The sequence below is a fragment of the Cyprinodon tularosa genome, unplaced genomic scaffold (genome assembly GCF_016077235.1).
Source record: "Cyprinodon tularosa strain WSP-4 unplaced genomic scaffold, ASM1607723v1 ctg51, whole genome shotgun sequence".
Taxonomy (NCBI): Eukaryota; Metazoa; Chordata; class Actinopteri; order Cyprinodontiformes; family Cyprinodontidae; genus Cyprinodon; species Cyprinodon tularosa.
The window spans coordinates 2,920,132-2,942,597 of NW_024039241.1; the positions used below are offsets into that span (position 1 = coordinate 2,920,132).

The window sequence follows — 22,466 nt, forward strand, 5'->3', positions numbered from 1 at the left end:
GTATGCAAAAGAAAGTTTTGAGAATGGTGTGTCCTTTTCTGGAAGAGTCTGATGAGGTGAGAGCAAATCTCAAAGAAATCACCTTCATGCGAGAGCAATTAGATTGTGATTAGATAAGATTATAAGAAAAAAAAATAAGAAAACATAATTATAATTGTTTACATACAGTTCATTTTGAACATTTTCTTCTTGTAAGGTACTTAAGTGTTCTGAATGGTGCAGCAGAATGCATACTGGATGCAACATTAAGGTGTATAGCCCAGAATCTTTGGATTTTATATATATTTATATATATATATATATATATATATATATATATATATATATATATATATATATATATATATATATATATATATATATATATGTTTCCTGTTGTTAACAATAAGGTACAGTAGATAGGATTTGCAGATGATAATTTGCTAATTTACTACTAAATATCTAAAAGTGATGGTCTTTTTAACATACACTAAAATTATTTCCATAAAAGTTTAAAAAAAACAATCCACTGGACTTGGTTTCCAAGATTTGAAGACGTTTCGCTTCCCCTACAGGAAGCTTTCTCAATTAAAATGTCTGGATATGCAGACACATCACTGCGTCTTCAAATCTTGGAAACCAAGTCCAGTGGATTGTTTTGTTTTTTTTTTACTTTTACGGAATGACTATGACCTGGATGACTGGGAATCTTCATCAACACTAAAATTATTTCTTCAATGGATAGTCTGCCTGTGCTGTCATCAATGTCCCTCATTCAATGGCTTAGAATTGTGAGGTTCCAGGTTTCTGTCCTGCAGTTGCCAGGGTGAATCATGTAATCAGCATTGCATTGATGAAGCCTTCTTATATACAGGTGCATCCACTTCGCTCAGAGTTGATAGATGCTGGGTTTGGTTATCCGACTGATATTATCTGTTTTAGAGCCAATCACCCTGAGTTTGGTAGAGCGGACAAGATCTACTCACAGTATCTGCTTTATACTTAGGGTAGGACAGACTTTCTTGCTGAAAGCAGGACTATGACAATGTGAAGAACTCAGTGTATGTTTATTGTCATGATCTTGGCACAGATGCCTGGTCTGATTCCTTATTCAACATACCTGCTTAGCTCCGCCCAGTTCTCATTACCTGCTTACCTTATCCACCTGTACAAGTCTCTATTTAACCTGACTTCAGACCAGTCATCAGTCCCATATTATATTCAAGCTGTTGGTGAACAGTATTCTAGTAAACCTGTATTCAGATTTCCTGATCCTGACTTCTTCTGCCTCTCGACCTCTGAGCCTGTTGTTCCCATTCTGATCTTCTTCTCTGACCATTCTTCTGACTTCTGCCTGATCTCTGCCTGCCTGTGTACTGTACCTGGACCTGTGATCCGTCTCTGTTCTGGATTCTCCCAGGTTACCTCATTGGATCTCTGACCTCCTGACTCTGACAACCGAGCATGTCACAAAATCGGATTTGGCTTCACCCTTTGGACTATCCTGCCTACATTTGTCTGCTAGGTTCTGATGTCCTGCCTGTTCTCCGACCACCAATACATCAGCGTCTGGGATTCTCTGTGCAGCAACTGCTGCATCATGTTGGCAGCTGGCCGGCTGGAACCAACCTCACCCCCTGGGCTCGGACTGAACTATAAGACCAGGTTAGTGACTCGCACATTCGTTATCATCCACTTCCAGAAATACGTGGTCACTAACCTGTTGTCTCTTTCTGCAGAGGTTGCTGCCTTAGACACCGACGCTGCTGACTTCGGTTCTGTTTTCAATAAAAGTTTTCAGAAATCTGTTTGTCTGCGTCGAATACTGGGTTCAACTGTTCTGAGCTTGATATTTATGCATCTGGCCATGTATTTGTCACCTTGTGGGGACAGGGTAAGAGCAATTTTCCAAGTAATAGCCTACATTTCTGGGGCTTACAGGTACTTGTGGGGACCAGTCATTATTCAGGTTGGGTTAGGGTTAGGAAAAAGGTTTGAATTGAGTTTTGGTTAGGTTCAGGGTTAGGTCTATATTTGTAAAAGAGTTATGGTAAGGGTCCAGGTAAGGCCATATGGCCTGACCAAAGTCCCAGTAAAGATAGCAGGACATAAGTGTTGGGGGTCTGGAAAAAATATTTGTTGTCAGGGCTAATATCAGTAATAATCAAAATTGTTCATAGGTGCTGTGTAAAAACGTACTTAGTCTAAGTCTTACTTTTTTGTAGTAACATGCACAAAGGTTTTCATTCAGCAGCTGTGCACAAGTCAGAGGAGCTGATCAACGAACGTGACGGCGTCTAACTACCCAGCTAACAGCTGTGCTGTCTCCACACCAACACAAACACTGGCTGACACAACAACATCCGCTGATGGAAACTCAGCCTCACTGTCTGCTCCCATGAGAAACAACACACATGGATGTTGATAGACTTTCAGATCTGCTGTCTTTGTAACAGTATCTGTGCTTTATATGTATATGTTTGATTTGTAATTGAAATTAGCACTATTTTGATTGCTATCTTCATTATCCACAACATCCACAACAATCTGGCAACCTGGATAGACAGTTCCATGAAGCTGGTTATCAACTTGCTACCTCAATCCAGCTTGAACTTATCTTACAGCTTCACTGTACCCTTCTCATTCATACTGTTACAGCAAGCAAGAAAAAAGTTATAATGTGTATATATATATATATATATATATATATATATATATATATATATATATATATATATATATATATATATATATATATATATATATATATATATATATATATATATATATATACATAGATTGATGGATGGATGGATGGATGGATGTTTATTTATATCTCATTTATATCTACATTGAGGAGCGCTTTCAGTTTCAGTTTTCAGGATCTGCCATTATATGACAATTACCCTGGGTAATTGTCATATAATGGTCATATAGTGATCCAGAGGATCTTCTTAAAATTTGCGTTCTGTATTTCATTACATATTTTTTTTATTTAGCTTCATATATCAATTTCACAAGAAACTAGAGAAAGCCATGGGTGTATAAGGGCCTTATACAGGGGAAAATAAATACCGAATAGTAAAAGGTTGGTATATTAAAAACTTGGCAAAGGAAAAATAAATTAAAAACTATTCAATTTGTTAAGAACATATTATGTATTATCCCGTATTGTTTGTTATTTCTTGTATTTTGATGTTTGTTCTAAGTTTGTCTTCCCTTGGAATTAAATCAAGTCTTCATAAAAATGTATGCTCCAAAGTCCAAATCTCTTTTTAAAACATGTTTGCCATTTTTCTAAATTACGAAAAAACACTAAGCACCCTGTTGCCTTTATAAAATCTGTCTTTACCATTGAGATCTGACATTAACCCAAGTTATAAAGTATGTATTTCAGATCACAGAAGACCTTGCTAGTAGAGACACAAATGCTGTTATTTTTAAGGCTGATGCAAATAAGCATTATTTTGACATCAGTTTAATTCCTGATTTGTGCTGCCCATTTTTCTGAGCCAATGGATGGCTCTTGTAAGATACTGCTTTCTCTTCCTTCATTTCCATGATAAAAATGTAAATCCCTTTTTGACCCACAATAGGGAAATTCGTTCTCTGCATTTTAACCCATCCCCTTGGGGAGCAGTGGGCTGCCATTGTGTGGTTCCCGGGGAGCAATGTGGGGGTTAAGGGTCTTGCTCAGAGACCCAGAGTGGAGGCTGTGAGAATCTAACCGGGTACTTGCAACCTTCTCAGAGCACAAGCGCACTGCTTTAACCCACTAGTCCAACACTCCCCAACATTAACAAGTGACAGTCAATCAAAAAAAAAAAAAAGTTTATTAAAAAAATGAAAGAAAACATTAACAAGGGATAGCAAATGGAGGGAACAGCAATGTGTGCACTTCACAAGATCTAAAGGCATGGCTGCTGAGTAAATGAATGAATAGACGAATCCATGCATGTATTGGCCGATACCGAAACAAGAGAAAAGACCAGTGTTGGGCCAAAAATATCATAACAACTTCATGGGCTAGCAATTACATTTTTTCAATTGTGTCAATACCCAATTTTATATTCAAATACATCTGAAGTTGCATAACTTGCTAGGCTGTCATATCAGCTGTCCTGCTGCCATCAACACCTTTGTTTATAGATGTTCAAGCTCGGCCTGTTTTTTCAATGTAGTCCTGTTTCTCTGACTGTGACTGGCTGGATGTGCTCTCTTTATCCTCTAACATGGGAACTGGCTTGGAGCTCGTCTACCTGGCTGTGTGTTTCCTGGATAGGGACACATGTGGACCTGGTTTACAGTTGGCTTTTGTATCTCTGCTTCTTTCTGTATGTCTGCTTCTCTCTTCTTAAACCCCAGTTGGCGTCGGCAGATACCCACTCAATCTGAGTCTAGTTCTGCTGGAGGTTTCTTCCTCTTAAAAGGGAGTTTTTCCTTTCTACTATCACTACAAGCATGCTTAGTGGATGCTATGGATGCAATCAGCTGTTTTTCCTTAGATAGAAAACTTTGAATCAATTTACTGTATGATCTGGTTGAATTGTAAACTGCCTTGTCATGTGTTGTGAATTGGCGCTTTATAAATAAACTAAATTGAATTGAAATACCATTCTATTCTATTCTAATGTAGAGTAGATTTAACAAGTCTATACATGGTAGTTTTCATCTCGTTAAATGGTTCTGATATCAAAATTAGCAGAAAGGCTTTTGGCAATACAAAATAAAAGTTTAATAAATATTCAAATTCAATATAAAAATTCAAACATATCCTTCAGTAAAAGAAAAAAAACAAGATTTCCAGTGCTGTATACCTTAAACTTGAGCTTGCAAATCTCCCAAAGTGCTTGTATCTCTCCCAGCAGATGAGTCAGGTTAGCTTTATCACAGGTGACACTGGGCATCTCAATATATCCTGCTTCGAGATGAAGCAGACAAAGAGCTCAAAAGAAAAGACATTTTAAGATGTTTTTATTATCTAAAGTGTTTTAAAAAAAACTGTAGTCAACATAATAATCCAGTCCAGGATTTACTTGTATATAGGGCAAATTTTTGTTTTTCTAAGTCCAAGGTGGTCCTTAATCTAAGACTGCACTGAATGCACCCTTATTGTGTTTTCAGAACCACAATCAATATTCAATTTATCTTCAACAGCGTCTAGGGCAACCTATGTTTCATGCAGAATGACTAGATTTAGGTTTGAAAGCAGTTATTTCACAAACTGTTTCTGGCTAAATGTGCAGAGATGAATTCATGAGGAATAAATAGAGGACCGCTTTGCACATGTCTACTCTTTCTGTTATAAATATCAATATCGAGAAACTGGTTTTCTGTTATTTTACATATGTGTATGTTTGGACTCTAAAAAAAAACAATCTCAAAGTGTTTTATAGAGAAAAGGAGAAAATGAATTAGTACCATTTTTGGTACCTACTGCATAGCTACAACGCACAAAGCCAACTTTGGCATTGCAAGCACTTAGGCATTTGTTTTATTAACACAGTGTTACATTAAAAAACTGCAACTCCATATCAAACGACAGCCTTAAAAATGAGTAATATTGCACAATTCACTATAACTTAATAAAAGTGTTTAATTTTTGATTTTTCTAAAGAAATTACTACAAGATTATGATGTTATTTAGCTATAAGTTTAAATTTATGTCAGGGAATGTGGAACAAGCAGTTGGTATAGATTTTAATGCCTGGTGTTATCACGCATTTCCTGATTGCATCTCAGTTAGCCAGGACATATTTTAATCCAAGATCTTTTTTTCTTAATGATAACGCTTGTTTTTCTTTTCCAGCAATTAAAAGCATTACATTTTGTCCCTTTTGTCCCTTGAAAAATGTTACACCTTAAATTGTGTGATGGTGGTGAGGTAAATCAGCCCTCATTCAGCATCTCACTCCTTAGTAATTCCTCAATACAAATAAGTGACTCGACACCAGTCTTATGAAAGGTATTTAAAAGAATGTCAGTCTCAGCCCTGCAGTAATGGTCCTTTGACCATGAACATGGAAAATACTGATTTCAAAGAATTGAATATACAGGACAATTTACGGGGGGGAAACACCTATTGACAGGCTGGATTACTCATTTCATTCACCTGCCTATCTCTGCCCAGTTTCTCGTCACCGTTCATCTGATCCACCTGCCCCATGCTTCTATTTTACCAGCTCTCTAACCAGTCATCAGGGCCAGATTATTCTCGAGTTAGTGGTGAGAGTGTTTTCAGTGTTACCTTAGTGTTTCTGATTACCTCTTAACCACTGAGCCTGCCTGCCTGTCTGATCTGTTTTGCCTTGCCTGCTTCCAGTCCAGATTCCATCAAGATTATTCTCGAGCCAATGGGGAGAGTGTGCCAACCTTGGGGCTTTTGATTACCTGATCCTGGCCTATTCTGCCGATCAACCCTTGAGTCTGCCTGTTCCCATCTTATCTGTTTACCTGATTCTGCCTGTTTGCTGAACTTTGAAATGTTTCCTGTTACCGACATGGATTTCCCTTTGGAAACCTCTTACTGAATATGCCCTCTACGCCAAGTTTGGGTTCACTCTCTGGATTATCCTGCCTACCTACTCTAGGGCTACAGTGTCTGGGACTCTGAGAAGGCAAGACAAAACAGATCAGATGGTAACAGGCAGGCTTAGTGGTTGAGAGGTAATCAGATACACTAAGGTAACACTTAAAACACTCTCACCACTAACTCCAGAATAATCTGGCTCTGATAACTAGTTAGAGAGGTGACCGGCTGGAATCAACCTTATTTTCTGAACTATACAGTAAAACCAGAGTTTACTACCTTAGATACCTTAGCTGCTGAAAATAAAGATCCCTTGGTTTTTTAAATTAACGCCTGTTTGTAATTATCCAACTATGCCTGGGTTGACATAGTTGAATACAGTCTCTTCTGAGCTGTGACAATTTCGGGGCACGATGGATAAAAAAAATAAAAATATCAGACGAAAATGTACCAATGCCATAGATTGTCAGATTGTCACTCAGCTTAATATTAGATTTTTTAACCATTGTTTTTTATGTAACTGGTGCATACAAGGCACCCCGCATGATATTGACTGGCCTAATGTAAAATGGCGTGTTGTAAAACCAAAATATAACAGATAATCTCCATCAGCAGACTCTTGGGGATAAGCACACTGAAGTGGATAATTGGATGGGTAAGTATACTCTTCTTATATGAACTCCCTGTGGTACCATTAAAAGCCAAGCATAAGTGTCCTGATGTGTGTCCGTTTCTAGTTATTCATATATCTGGTTCCATATAAAGCATTTTAACAGCAGGAACAATCCTGGCTATTACACTTTTTTTTGTGGCAGATGGGCAAATGAAAAAAAATGGGCTGGTGGAGAAAGTTTAGTACCACTTAGATATTTTACCAGCCACTATTTTGCTCTAGCGCCAGATGATATTGGGAGTTGCTTTTCCTGCAGCTGGGCACAAACACACACACACGCTTGTTTTTCTATCCATATTAGAACTTAACATTGAGTTACATTAATTTTAGTTACTGCATTTATGCCTTTCCTTTATATTTGACATAACCCCTAGAATTATCCCTATATTACTAACCCTAACCTTACCCTGAAGTGCATTTACATCAGACCTATTCCCCTAACATTAAATGATGAAAGCAGCACTGTGAACAATCCTCTGCTACAGAGGTAAACAGAGTAGCTAGAGTTAGTAAATCCAAGGAGAACCTCATACTGCAAAAGCATCTCTGTGATATATTTTCGGATAAAAAGTAAGACCAGGGGGAGTCCTAGCCATTTAGGGGCCCTAAGCAAAAATGTAATTTGGTGTCCCAACCTTTTAATAAACAAAACAGTATTTTATTCAGTTCGTTTCTTATCTTTTCATTAGTAAATTACAGTATAAAATGTTGACTGCTCGGCCGCCATGACTGGACCGGACCTGAGCAGAGAGCCATGAGCCGCTCATCCTCAGCAAGAGCAGGGGGGCTGGGGACCGTTAAGCCAGGCAGGGGGAAGCACGGGGCCCCCTGTGTCCAGGCCACCGTTACCGGTTGGGCTCCATCCCCCGCCGGCTCCCTGCCCCCATCCACCACGGTTCCTGGACTGGCCCCGGAGCTGACAGGTCTGTTGGAGTGCCCGGTGTGTTTCGACTATGTGCTGCAGTGTAGTCGACCAAAATCCTGGACGATTTTTAAATAACCCCGGGAAAATTTTTCAGGTCTGAAAAGTAGGACATGTCCGAGAAAAAGAGCACATTTGGTCACCCTAGTCATGAGCTTCTGAGCATCTGATTCGCAGCTTGTGCTGTGAAAGCAGCAGCTGCTGGATTTGGAAAAATTTTACTTTTGCAGCTCTACGCACCACATCAACCAATCAGAGAAGCTGATCTGGGAGTTGGCAGAGGGAAAGACACAGCACTGCTGATGTAGATCGCTATGATCTCTCTCCTGAAATAGTTGCTTTTTTTTTTTTTTTAATAGTTGATTAACTGAAATAGTTCATTAACACCTAAATTAAGTTAACCCTTTAAAGCCCGATCCAAGAATAAAACAAAACAGAAAATTACTTTTTTTTGGTTTGAAGTCCTTATTTGGCCTTTTAACAAAATATGTAAAAAGAAAAAACAGAAATAAATTTTTGATATTAATAATTTATTACTATGCGATAAGTCAAGATTATTTTTTGTGTAGCCTTCTGTCCTCTGTTATCAGGTATATCTGATTGTGTACAATAGGATTTTGAGCAAAGTTTTTACCATTAACTTATGCAAAAGGTGTCAGACGCAAAACATTTCAGAAACTGTATGTATTAAATATGATACATTTGGCATTACAGGGTTAAAATGTCGACACCTGCCGGCAAAATGTGTTTGATTTTATTATTCTGGTGCCGGAAGTTTGGATGAAAAATGCCTTCCAGCCGCTGTGAACAGTAGTGGAAAACCGCGAACAGGTGATCGGGCCAGAGGCTGCCGTTGAGCGGGATTTCCAATGAGAGCGCACACCGGTGTACAGCGGTCTGAGCAGCTCCGAGAGCTAAATAATACTTGAAGGCAGGATTGTAATCTTGATGAACTGACTGCACAGATGATGTTTTAAGGTGGACTTTCTCCCTTAAAAACATATTAAAACTACTTTTTACCCACTTATAACAGTAAACATAGCAAAGCCGCTCTCTGCCATTGAGCACAGGAGCAACAGAAGCATCAGACATATCTGGACACACTTTACTGGATGTGCTTCAGGAGCATCAAAGCTGCTATTGATGCGCTTCACCATAATGTTTACATGCAACAGAAATGAAGCAGCAGAAACTTTTTTGCTGCTTCCAGCGCTTGGTTCTTATCACAGCATTTGAATCAATTTTTGAATATAGCCCTCTATAAATAACAATTGATGGTTACTTTATGGATTTAAACAAAAAATGAACTTCTGAGTAATTGTCAATTAATTATTGGATTAAAATTGTCTGTATTTAATACAGCTAGGAAAATACATTGTTGAAATACACCCAAACTGATACCTTTAAGCATTTTTTCTTTCTTATCGATTAAGTGAAAACATTTAACAAGATAACCAAAATGTTCCTTTTAGTTTCAGTCATGTTGCAACTTGCAGACAAGTTGCAACAATCTCAGAGGTAAAAAAATATTTAAGCAGATGACATTTACCAGTTTTGTAAATGTCAAGGTTTTAAGTTTTGCAGTTAGTTTTTGTGTGTGGTCGTGTTAAACTTGGTGTTGTCATTCTTTTTTTCTTTGATATTTGAAAGATATCAATGCATAGATGTAACACAAATATTATATACAGTGCTGTAAATTACATATAAAATAGTGCAGTTTGTTGACATGAAGCCTTTGTACTGCTGTGTATAGCTTCTTATCATCCAGTTAGCTTCAAGGATATTTTTTTCAAGGGCTGATTTTTCCTTAGAGTACCACAGAGATTGTCAACATTCAAACGGTCATATCTTCTTTAATTATTTTTTTGATGTTCACAAGTCTGACACCATTAGTAAGCTTCACCTCCAGTATTTAAGGATCTGTAAATACCCCAAAACAGTATTGGTTAGACGTGTTCCTTGTTTTGCCATGGACAGTCACATGTAGAGAACAAGCAGCAACAATCCCCAAGATGGGGCTGAGAGAACAAAATTATTCATCTTTTTTTGTTGTTTTCATCTGTTGTAAAGCATCTTATCCTTAGGACCACAACAAGAAGTCATAGGTTAGATGGACATTTAGTAGTTTTTTGTGGTTATATTACTCATATACAGTATTGCAATGTGCAGAAAAATTGCAGACTATTTTACACATGACATGCTATCATCGCATCTTGGCACTGCCCTAGTTTCAACCAAAGAAGCTCACTAGGCAGCTCCAACAGTCAATGTTTAGGCTCAACATCCATAAATAGAGGGAAATTAACATGGCAAATATCAATAAAAATCAGTTTGTACTGCACTCCCAGTGGAATAGAGCATCCATCCGGGGAGAGATACTCATGCCTCAAAAATGCAGAAATGATCTCTTGGAAGGAAGTTCAAGGAAGTTGTGAGTTAATTAAGCTCAAGCTTCAATGCAAAGTATATTTATCACACTGTTGTGTATTTGGCTGTGATGATCGGAAAGGAGAAGTAGAAAGGACAATTAAGGGTTCGAAGTAGTTATAATTTAATTCAATGAAAGTTTCAGGACAACACTGACATAAACATCTGCAGGCGGCTTCGGGGTCTAGGAGTAATGTTCTTAACACCAGTTAAATCTTAGCGCTGGTTAAATTAAAAATTTAAAATGTTCTAAATGTGTAAAAGAAAAATGTTTTGAGTACAAATGGGATGATTAACTGAAAACTGGGGGGGAAAACGCTGAATGTTGAAAAATGTGTTAATCATATCACAGTCTCTGCATCAAACTGACCATATCAATTAGTTTTTTTTTGCACCATGTTTTTTTTTTCTCCCAATTTTTGTATTTGATCACTGCTGCACTTTAAGAAATCCTAAGTAAGACAAAAAATGACGCGGAAGGTGCAGATAAGTGTTTATATTTTAAACAAAGACTTGGAAACCTTAACCTCAAGACCATCTGCAACTTTTGAACTAAAAATCTGGATTCCTTTAAACACAGTTATTCTGTGGTGTTTCTTTGACTTTCCAATTCCCTTTTAAAGGGCCTGAGACACAGCTTGGTTAATACATCTAACTAATACTGAGAAAAGAGTTTAATTAACATATCATTAGATCTGCACATTGAGCAGCTGTCTGGGATTTTTATGTCGCAGCCTGAGTAACCATTACAGCAGCTTTATGGCTTCATGCCAAAGGGACCTTCTTCACACTACTGATAAGATCATCAAGACAAGGAGTCAAGAGTGTGGAAGCTGAGTGGAGGGTCAGCAGCTGCAGCAGTGCAAGAGAAGGACATAAAGACCTATTCGCAGATCCAGAGATATTAAATGACGTCACGGGAAAGATCCATTTAAGCCATTTCAACACATAATAGGGTTTTCTTTTACAGAAAATAAAATATTATGAATCATCTTCTTGTTTTGAATCATGTTGCATGTAAGCAACAAAAGATTAGCAATAAATCTAACAAACTGGATCCTAAAGAATCTAAAAGGTGGATCCAAAATAACAACTAAAATGTTTTTTTTTATTATCATATTTAAAATGAGCTTCAGTGGATTTAAGACCCCCATCAATCTTTAATATCTGAGGAACAACAGCTCTGCCTGCAGCACAGATGCATTTCCTTATGCAGCTCTCTTAATTTCATAATCGTTAATACTCCTCTCGAGTTATCTTATATACGATCTTACCTCTGGCATCGAAGAACTCCTCATCTGAGCTTACGACTGATTCTTGGGCGATGTTCTGCAGACGCCAGTGAGAGGCACTGTGTTTTCGCCCTGAACCTGTGAACGATGAGAAAGGCAGAAAATCTGTTTTTAGACCAGATATGACTGGCAGAGTTCATGCCATTAATCACAGAACTAAAGGGACAGTTAGATAATGCTTTTCTTTACATCTTTTAATACATTTTATTTATCTATTTTTCTTTTTTGCTGGACTGTTGACAGCTCTAAAGGTCCATATGGGAAATGCAAGCTTGAAAGCCCCTTGCAGAAACTGATCGCTTCTCAAGTGTCTCCTCGAGATAAAATACTTAAATGGACTTTCTTTAGTGCAATAGTGCACAAGTGTCAAAACAAGAAAACCTAGTAGTGAATTTCCTGACTTGTGATTCAGCAGATGAATTGAAACATGACTTGAAGTACTTCTCCTGTGTTGGCAATATTATTTCCAAGGACCCTTCTAAAACCATTGCAAGCACTCAGAACAAAACAAAGATTGCCTTCAATACAAAGAAGCAATATTTGGCTTTAAAAGAGTCAATACAAACTAAAACAAATCACTTATAAATTAATCAGCAAAGCAAGAATAATGGTTTATCCTTGTTTTGTAAGGAAAAGGGAAAAAGTTAATATTTTTTCATCAAAGAAAATCCTTTTTTAATATATATATTACAAATAAAAATATATAATAATAAACAAATAATAAAATAACATAAGAGGGATTAGATAAAAAGCATTTTTTGTTTTTTCCTATTTTTTTTATTATTTGGCTGCATACTTTGACTGGAACATTCCAATACATTATTAATACTATTAACATAGGTGAGCTCTAGGTTAACCATACTAATTTCTGGTTGGATCTGAGGGTTTGTTTGTTTTTTGTCCTTGATTTTGTTTTTCACTAGTATTAACACGTATTTTGACCCTCTTGGAAATAAAAAATGCATGATGCTGAACCAGTTATGTTCCCTGATGATGATGTTGTGTTCAGAGTATTAGAGATTTTTTTGCATTTTCTATTGTTCATGTGCACCACATGTTTTTTCCAACTACAGCACAATTTAAAAATGGGTTCTAGAGTGAAAAGATTCAAAAACACCCCAGTCTCTGCTGTATCATTCACAAGAAAAATATAATCTGCCTGTTTAAGGAAGCCCGGGTCTATGATTATGACAGCAATCGGTAGAAATGAACAGATATGTGCACAGCATTACAGATTTTGACCAGTTTAAAAATCACTGCAGTGGTTTCATTAATCAAAGCTACCAAAACCAACATTTAAACCTCAACCCCATGCATATAAAAATATAAATCCCTGCCATTTTATATAGTGTCTGTGCCTTTTTAAGCAGAGAAACATTACAGTTTTTTTTGCATTTCTAAAAGAAATCACAATTAACACATTGTCATGCATGGGTTACAATAATAACAATTAAAATGGTTAATATTATCTATAATGTTCCTTACATGTAGGTATCTCAAAGTGCTGCTATAAGAGTAAAAAAATTGCACCTTTTTTCAAGTTAACACATGTTTTGATGCTTGCAAACCTTTTTAAAGTCAAGCCTCTTATGTTTAGTATGTATGCCTAAAAGATCAATGTTTGTCTAATTTGACTGGTACACCTTTGTTTACAGGTCTCTTGTGTTTACATGACTTGAGGCAAACTACAAATGTAATTCTTTAAAGATGTGACAAACTTGCCACTCTCTTATAATTCTAAAGTTACCATGGGCATCCTTGCGGTCTCTAAATACTGCTCTCCATGCTTAGCCTCTAAATTAATGCAGATGGCCATGTCTTCTTAGGTTTGAGGTTGTTCCATCGTTTCATTTTAAGATGTCGAATTAAAGAGTGCCTTAAAAAATATAAAATGTTTTGGATATTTCCTAAGAAGCTAATTCTGCTTTAAGCTTCTCCACAACTTAATACTTCACTAGTCTGATGTGCTTTTTTAGTGTTATGTTTTCAGCAATATTCTCAATTCTCGAACAAATAAGGTTTTCACAGAGCTCTACACTAAATTGCAAACATTTTGAATCATTTTGTGGTCTGCTGAAGTCAAATGTAACAACAGCCAACACTTCATATTTTATATGCAAAAATAATGGTTATGCTCTTTGCTTCATTCCATCACATTTCATTCTATCAAGATTAGAGTTTGTGGTTGCCCTGTGGCAAAATGCATACATGACTTAAGATTTTTGCAAAGCGAACCATCATGTCCTAATTCTATGGTATGCACAAAATGTTACTATGTGATACTACTTCAGCAATGATGAATGATGAAGCTTCTTCCAACCTGGAAGAAAGAAAAGACTGTAAACAGTGTTGGCAATCTTAATCAATTAGCCTTCGATGTTGTTTAGACATCATTCAAGGTATTTATTTCGTTTTCTGCGCAAAACCATCTTAGTCCAAAAAAGATTTACTGAATTGGATTTTTAGACAGTCTCATCCTTTAAGGTCAGATAATACTGAAACAATATAGATTTTTCATAATAATAACGTTTAATCAAGCCACATTTGTTATTTTAATCAGTCCAATTAAAAACATCTTTAATACTGAAATATTGAAAAGTATGTTTGAATATGTTTACTTTATTAACACTTGAATAATGGCTGTTGTGCTTTTTTACAGGTATTTTTAATTTGCCAAAGGAATTTCATTGGAATGCATACAGTACATTTATTGACTGAATATGACTGTAGAGCTCTACTTTATATAGGTGTATATCTTATAAATAAAGACAAGATCCTTTAAGTTATAATAAGGAAAATCTTTTTCTCCCAGAACTTTGATCACAATGACAAGCAAAGTTATTTACAATCTAAAAGTCTCTCTTGAGGTTGATTCTAAAGTAGCTCTGGCCATCAGCAGACTGTTCTACAGAGGGCTCCAAGAAGACTAAGCCACTACGGAGCTTTTAACCCTGCACTGCAAGATGACTGAGGAGGTTCAGGAAGGATTAGCTCAGTCCTTGAAAGAGCAACCATTATGCAATAGCAATTAGACCAGCATTCTAAAGGGACCAATGGGCAGTCTTAAGAACAGATCCTTCCGCTTAGCATTAGCCTTATTTCTACCATTAAATCAACCATTTCCCTCTTTTGCTTTCATGGATTCTGGTTGTGAACTAAGCCTTATGGATAACAATGTAGCTGAACATTACTTCTTCCTGTTGTACGCCAACTTGAACCACTTCATGTCTCAGCTCTAGATGGAAGTTATCTGCATGTAATCACACACTGAAATGAACCAGTAAAAATTCTGGTGTCAGGCAATCATATTGAATAAGTCATTTTTTCCCCCTGATCTTTTCACCCCAATTTCCCAATGTTTTAGGGTACCTCTTGACTTACTCTTCATAATCCTCACCTATACTGGAAAGCAGTAGACTGGAGTGATTGAGTTAGGGCTGGAAGATATGACCTTAAATCAATATCATGGTAAAATGAGCAGTTTTACTTCGATAACGATAAATGTGCCATCTCTTCAATCAGAAATAAAGGCATGCACAGCAAATCTAAGTGATCTATTTATAATTTATTTCTTGAATAAATCACATTACATATTACTTTCAATTACATTTTAAAGTCTTGTACTCGTTCCGGTTTAAACACTCAACAATGTCTCATAGAACAGGAGCAAACTGTTACCTCCTTAGCAAACGGAGCAAACTTAGCAAGCTCCAAAAAGTCCAGAATGGCATGACAGTAGCACACCGTCTATCTTGAGCTTGAACAATGGCACACACTGTGCAGAAGATGGGTGTGAGCAGCATGTACACAAGCATGACTGACAGTGACACAGGCATTCCTCCGAGCTCTGACTGGGATCCCAGGCAACCCAGTCTCATGGGAAAATGTACCCCCACTACGTTAGTCCACACTGCAAAACGTAGTGGAGGTACATTAATGGCCATTTTTTTGTGGTACTGTTACATTTCTTCTGCCTATACGCTTTCTATTGTTTTACGTCCTAGTCACGTGACTTTCAAGATTCCAGCTGGGAGAAGAAAAAAAAATATATATATGGCCGACATTCGCTCATTTTTTGTGGAAAGATTAATAACTTGAGTTTGTTTTTGCATTAAAATGAGTTTTGATTACATTTCTAGTGAGAAATGTATAGTTTGTTGCCAGCATATTTACTCAGGGAATGTACATATTCACTTGCTTGTTCGTTTCTTGCAAAGATTTTTTCAAGATAATGTGAAACTGTAACATTTTGGTATAAACATGGCTGAGATTTCTCTAACTTTTAGTGGGAAAATCAATAATTTCAATCACTTTCTGCATTTAAATGGGTTTTGATTACATTTATAGCGAGAAGTGTAGGGTTTATTTACATAATATTTACTTAGTGAACATACATAATCACCCGCTTGCTAGTTTTTGCTACGTTTTTCGGATCTCGTCAGGATTATGTGAAATTGCAACGTTTTGGCTGCTACCCATCGCCTAGCATTTAGCTGCCGCCCCGATTCAACATTGAATTCTTTGTGATTTAACTCCATCTGACGGATCAAACCCTCGCCACTGCGGCGTTGCGTCTGAGGTTGATTTTCAGATCAATGCATTACGTCGTGGCATACGGGAGAAACTAATTAAACTAGTTAAAAAAAGGATCATGGGTTAAGATCGGATGTGTTTTATTTGGAAATCTACCGGATCCTTTGTGCATTTAACTTCCTGTTTGGTGCGATCTCATTGATGGGTTTTGACCAGATTTTGACCAAAGAGGAACTAAAAAAAAAAAAAAACAATTTAAATACACAACCAGCATATCTGGAATCAATGACAGAGAGCATACATAATCACCCGCTTGCTAGTTTTTGCTACGGTTTTTCGGATCTCGTCAGGATTATGTGAAATTGCAACGTTTTGGCTGCTACCCATCGCTTAGCATTTAGCTGCCGCCCCGATTCAACATTGAATCCTTTGTGATTTAACTCCATCTGACGGATCAAACCCTCGCCACTGCGTGCGTTGCGTCTGAGGTGGATTTTCAGATCAATGCATTACGTCGTGGCATACGGGAGAAACTAATTAAACTAGTTAAAAAAAAGGATCATGGGTTATGATCGGATGTGTTTTATTTGGAAATCTACCGGATCCTTTGTGCAATTAACTTCCTGTTTGGTGCGATCTCATTGATGGATTTTGACCAGATTTTGACCAAAGAGGAACTCAAAAAAAATTTAAAAAACAATTTGAATACACAACCAGCATATCTGGAATCAGTGACAGAGAGCGACTGGGACCAAAAGTTTATTAATTTCTCCCCTTTGATTTCCATTCAAAATGTTCTCGATCCCACCGGGCTCTAGGGAAGGGGCGGGCATACCGCCACCTACTGTTCATGAGTGTGTAGCAACATTGTTTTACATCTATTAAATTCTATTTTTTTATTTTGTATTCTGAAGATAAATAAATAATGCTTTCCTTAATCTATAAATATCTTTTATATTTCCTTTATTTCCCAATAATCCTTTAAGACTCCATTCTTGGCCTGTCCTCTTTTCAATTTCTTCCTTTCAGGTTCATATGTTTTGCAGTTCATCAATACATCTGCATTTTCTATCTCTCCACATCCTTCACATTTATCATTATTTTTCCTCCCTATTAAGTATAAATTGTCATTTAAATAAGTATGACCTACTCTTAATCTGATCATTATTATTTCTTCCCTTCAGTTTATCTCATTAATATTTCTATTTAATACTGACTTTTGTACTTTATATAACCTTCTTCATTTTTATCTTCATTCCACCTTTTTTTTTTGCCATTTTTCAATTTCTTTCCTCTTAATAAATGATTTTCCTTCCCCTTTCCCTAAAGGAATTGTAATTGTTATTTGTCTACTTTTCATTCCAGCTAACTTTCCATTAATTAGCTTGAAAACAGCACTTTGTAGGCACCCAGTTTCTCTAACAATGGCCCTTTTTGGGTTACCTTCCATGCATTGGGTGTCAGTTCAGTGGCAGTTCCAGAACATTTTCTTAGGGTTGACCAGGCAGCACAATAATGTGCATGTGGCCAAAAAGTAATAGGGATCAAATTCGGTTCACAGTCAAGCTATTGGGATCAGGCATCAGGTTCAATTTGCATATTTTCCTAGCCAAAACAAGGATTTGTTGGGCTACTGTAATTTTGAATTGAAAAACGTCCTGAATGGGAAGTCTTCAAACTTGAAAAACAAAGTCCAAAGTTTTTTTTTTTGTTTGTTTGTTTTTTTTGGAATGATTATGACCTGGATGTCTAAGAATCTTCACCAGCTTATCAGGGAAATGAATGCCCACAATGTCTATATTCTCCAAAAGAGAATAACAGAACAGACCTTCATGAGGCCCTTGTTAAAGCTATGCATATATTTATGCATCTATGCTCTTCAAATAACTTTCTGGTTCGACGCAACATTTACATTAAATGGGTTGAGAGGTTGTTCTTTACCAGTAAATACATAAAAGATTCCCAGATGACTGCCGATACAAACTCTCCCCTATAAAACCTAAAACTAATTCTTATAAGAGAGTAAAATCTGTATTAGTCTTCATTAAATGTAGCATATTGTTGTACATAATCGATTGCTTTATTTTTGGTGTCAGCTTTTGGTCAATATGCTAACCTTAAAAGGTCAAAGTTGGAAAATGTAGTAGTAGTAGACAAATTAGCAATTAGAGGAGGCAATAACAATTACAATTCCTTTAGGGAAAGGAAAATCATTTATTAAGAGGAAAGAAATTGAAAAATGGCAAAAAAGGTGGAATGAAGATAAAAAGGAAGAAGGTTATATAAAGTACAAAAGTCAGTATTAAATAGAAATATTAATGAGAGAAACCGAAGGGAAGAAATAATAATGATCAGATTAAGAGTAGGTCATAAAACCGTAGCAAAAACTAGCAAGCGGGTGATTATGTATGCTCTCTGTCATTGATTCCAGATATGCTGGTTGTGTATTTAAATTGTTTTTTTTTTTTTTAGTTCCTCTTTGGTCAAAATCTGGTCAAAACCCATCAATGAGATCGCACCAAACAGGAAGTTAATTGCACAAAGGATCCGGTAGATTTCCAAATAAAACACATCCGATCTTAACCCATGATCCTTTTTTTAACTAGTTTAATTAGTTTCTCCCGTATGCCACGACGTAATGCATTGATCTGAAAATCCACCTCAGACGCAACGCCGCAGTGGCGAGGGTTTGATCCGTCAGATGGAGTTAAATCACAAAGAATTCAATGTTGAATCGGGGCGGCAGCTAAATGCTAGGCGATGGGTAGCAGCCAAAACGTTGCAATTTCACATAATCCTGACGAGATCCGAAAAACGTAGCAAAAACTAGCAAGCGGGTGATTATGTATGTTCACTAAGTAAATATTATGTAAATAAACCCTACACTTCTCGCTATAAATGTAATCAAAACCTATTTAAATGCAGAAACTGATTGAAATTATTGATTTTCCCACTAAAAGTTAGAGAAATCTCAGCCATGTTTATACCAAAATGTTACAGTTTCACATTATCTTGAAAAAATCTTTGCAAGAAACGAACAAGCAAGTGAATACTTACATTCCCTGAGTAAATATGCTGGCAACAAACTATACATTTCTCACTAGAAATGTAATCAAAACTCATTTTAATGCAAAAACAAACTCAAGTTATTAATCTTTCCACAAAAAATGAGCGAATGTCGGCCATCTATATATATTTTTTTCTTCTCCCAGCTGGAATCTTGAAAGTCACGTGACTAGGACGTAAAACAATAGAAAGCGTATAGGCAGAAGAAATGTAACAGTACCACAAAAAAATGGCCATTAATGTACCTCCACTACGTTTTGCAGTGTGGACCAACGTAGTGGGGGTACATTTTCCCATGAGACTGGGTTGTCCCAGGAGGGATGTATTCTTTAGGACCAATGGGATGAGCCCAAGGAGCTTGATATGTCATAGATTGTATTTTTATAGTCTATCAGCACCGAACAGCTGTTTTAAAATCAAAACATGAAGAAATACACTCCTTAACTATGTTCCCTGTTTTGATTTGGCTAAAAAAGTTTAAATCAAGATTTGTATGCACCGATGTGCTACAAGCTTCTATAAATTTATAGTAAAATATTGCCAGAAGGTTTTTTCATTCTTATATTTAATTTACAAGTGTCAAAAACATCAAAAAATGTGTACACTACAATAGTAAATTAATCACTTTACATGTTTGTCCCAATGTATTCTTTTGGTATTTATTCATGCAAGGCCTCTTGGGGAAAAAGCTGGAAAAATTAACGATGATTAAGTACAGCAACAAGAATGGTCTGAGACAAATGAAACATTTCCTAAATACTTTTTTCTGTATGCACTTTTAATAGAGTTAAATAAATGACCTGTAAGCTTACTTAGTACCAAATGCCTAATAGGAAAAAAATTATTAAATTAGAGAGTAACAATTGAAATCTTAAAAAAAAAAAAATAAAAAAAAAGGTGCTGATTCAACCTGGAAGGTTCACCTGCAAAATCTCATCATCCAAACTACCAGTACAGCTCCCTGCCTTCATAATATAAGCCAGTTTCTGTCCAAGGCATCTTCAATTCCTGCTACAGAACAGCATCCCTCCTCCTCCTCCCCTCAGCCTCCGTTCCACCGAAGACACCGGAGCAATAGAAGCCTCTAACCTAGCCCCAACTAATTATGCAGAACTGCATTCCGCATCTGCACTCTAATTGCGAAAGGCTTATTATTATTTTCATGTCATTAAAAGGTATTAATTACTGCTTTTTATCCGTGTCAGTCTCTCCAGGTTCAAATGTATATAATTTATCAAAAAAGTATTTGATGATTGGGTTTTTGAAAATTTCTTTTATTTTTGGCCCAGGTGATCTAATCTCCTTTCTATGATTGATTTCATATTTTGGTCCTTTCATAAAGCTCAACGTTACCTATTTACAGGGAGAGATCTAACTTAGTGTGCTCAAACTCCCCTTCTTCTTTCTGCTTGGCTGTGCTGCTGCTGTGATTACCCATATAAAACTCTCTATTGGACCTGCCAGCTATGCATCTATAATAAGACTTTGGAAGATTTAGGTGCAAAATTGTTTTCACTTAACCAAGGCTCCGTCTCTCAGAGGAAGAAATTGTAAATGACATGTAGGGTTTTAAAAAGTAAGGTCATATTTTTTCATCAAATATTTTTTTCAAAAACAATAGATCAACAAGATTTCTAAAGTGGTGCTGTTTAAAATGATTAATTTAACAAAAAGTAATAGCAATGCCAGATTCTCTTAGCTATGAAGCAGCTCTACAATAATAATAATCTGAGCAAAAATAAAAGAAGAAAAACAAGGGTGGACATCAAGTTAAATTTTAAAGTGTTGGTGCCGACTTTAAAAAGCAAAGGGGCTCAGAAAGAATGCAGAGGCTGCCACTCTGCTTCAGAGCAGGTAAGTTAAATGTCTGGTTAGGTTAGTATTATCTTTAGCAGACCTGGAAATTGTGCAGCAGACAGTACAGAAATCTGTCTTCATTTAAATCGGAGTCACTCAAAAGATCAACTGTGTGTCAGATGCTTGTTATTCTGCAGAGCTTCAATATCCAACTGGAAACAAATTTTACCGTGGTGGAGAATGCTGTGCATCAATATACTGTATGCAGAGATAAATCAATGGTGTTAAAACAGGAGCCTTGTTACAAGGAAGCATAGCTATTTTTTGTACAGATCAGTTATCAGCTGATCACCCATCCATCCATCCATCCAGTTTCCGTCATGCTTTATCCCTGCTGGGGTCGGGAGGGGTGCTGGTTCCTATCTCCAGCTGTCTACGGGCGAGAAGCAGGTTACACCCTGGACAGGTCGATAGTCCATCACAGGGAAAACAGCTGATTACTCAGATATATTTAATTACAAATATGATTTTGATTGTGATCTCAGGTAACACAATCAACAGCAGCGATCTTTGAACTGAAATCAAGTTCTGAAGGTAGAATGTTAGGGAATTCAAATGAGAAAATGGATTCAATTGTTGAACTATAGCTTGACAAAAAATTTCCTACCTATGAGACTTCTTGTATTAAAATGAGTAATGTTAAAAAGCTGACATTTCAGTAACATATTTTTTTTGTTAACATGTTTGAACATTTCCTTTTTTACTCAGCTGCATTCTTCCTGTCATCTCTCACTTCTCTACACTTAGGGAGTTGCACGGGGGAAGTGTCAGTGAGTGTTACACTGACTATGGGAGGGTGGCAGCTGCAGCTGGAGGGAATCATTAGCCTATCCTACCAATGATTTGAAGATTCTATTAACCCTTTTTTGAGAGTGTCCTTTTTTAAATTTTATCAGTAAGGTATGGAGAAAGCTTATCAGCAATGGTTTCGACCACCTCGTTTATAAAAACTGAGAGTGCCCTCATCCTAGACCGAGACAAGCCCCAGTAAAAATGCTGTCAATACCAAGATGACACCAAGAACCTAAAAATATGGTCTGAAGGCCAAGACCAATCACGAGTACTACAACACTAATAGTAAGACTGACCTAATTTAGTGTAAGCATGCACAGTTTTGTGCCTCCATCTGGTAGCTCTGGGGAGGACTGATACATTTATTGAGCATGCAATTTGCTTGTGGCTCCTATC

General features: G+C 36.8%; 1 protein-coding gene across 3 annotated transcripts in view; it reads right to left on the bottom strand.

The window, feature by feature from the left end:
- Positions 1 to 22,466, bottom strand: part of pitpnm3 (PITPNM family member 3) — a 169,258-nt gene that overhangs the window by 117,035 nt on the left and 29,757 nt on the right. For all 3 annotated transcript variants that reach the window (XM_038303410.1, XM_038303408.1, XM_038303409.1), the window contains exon 2: positions 11,805 to 11,900. In XM_038303410.1, coding sequence (XP_038159338.1) covers positions 11,805 to 11,900 — 96 coding nt within the window. The remainder of the gene's footprint in view (positions 1 to 11,804; positions 11,901 to 22,466) is intronic.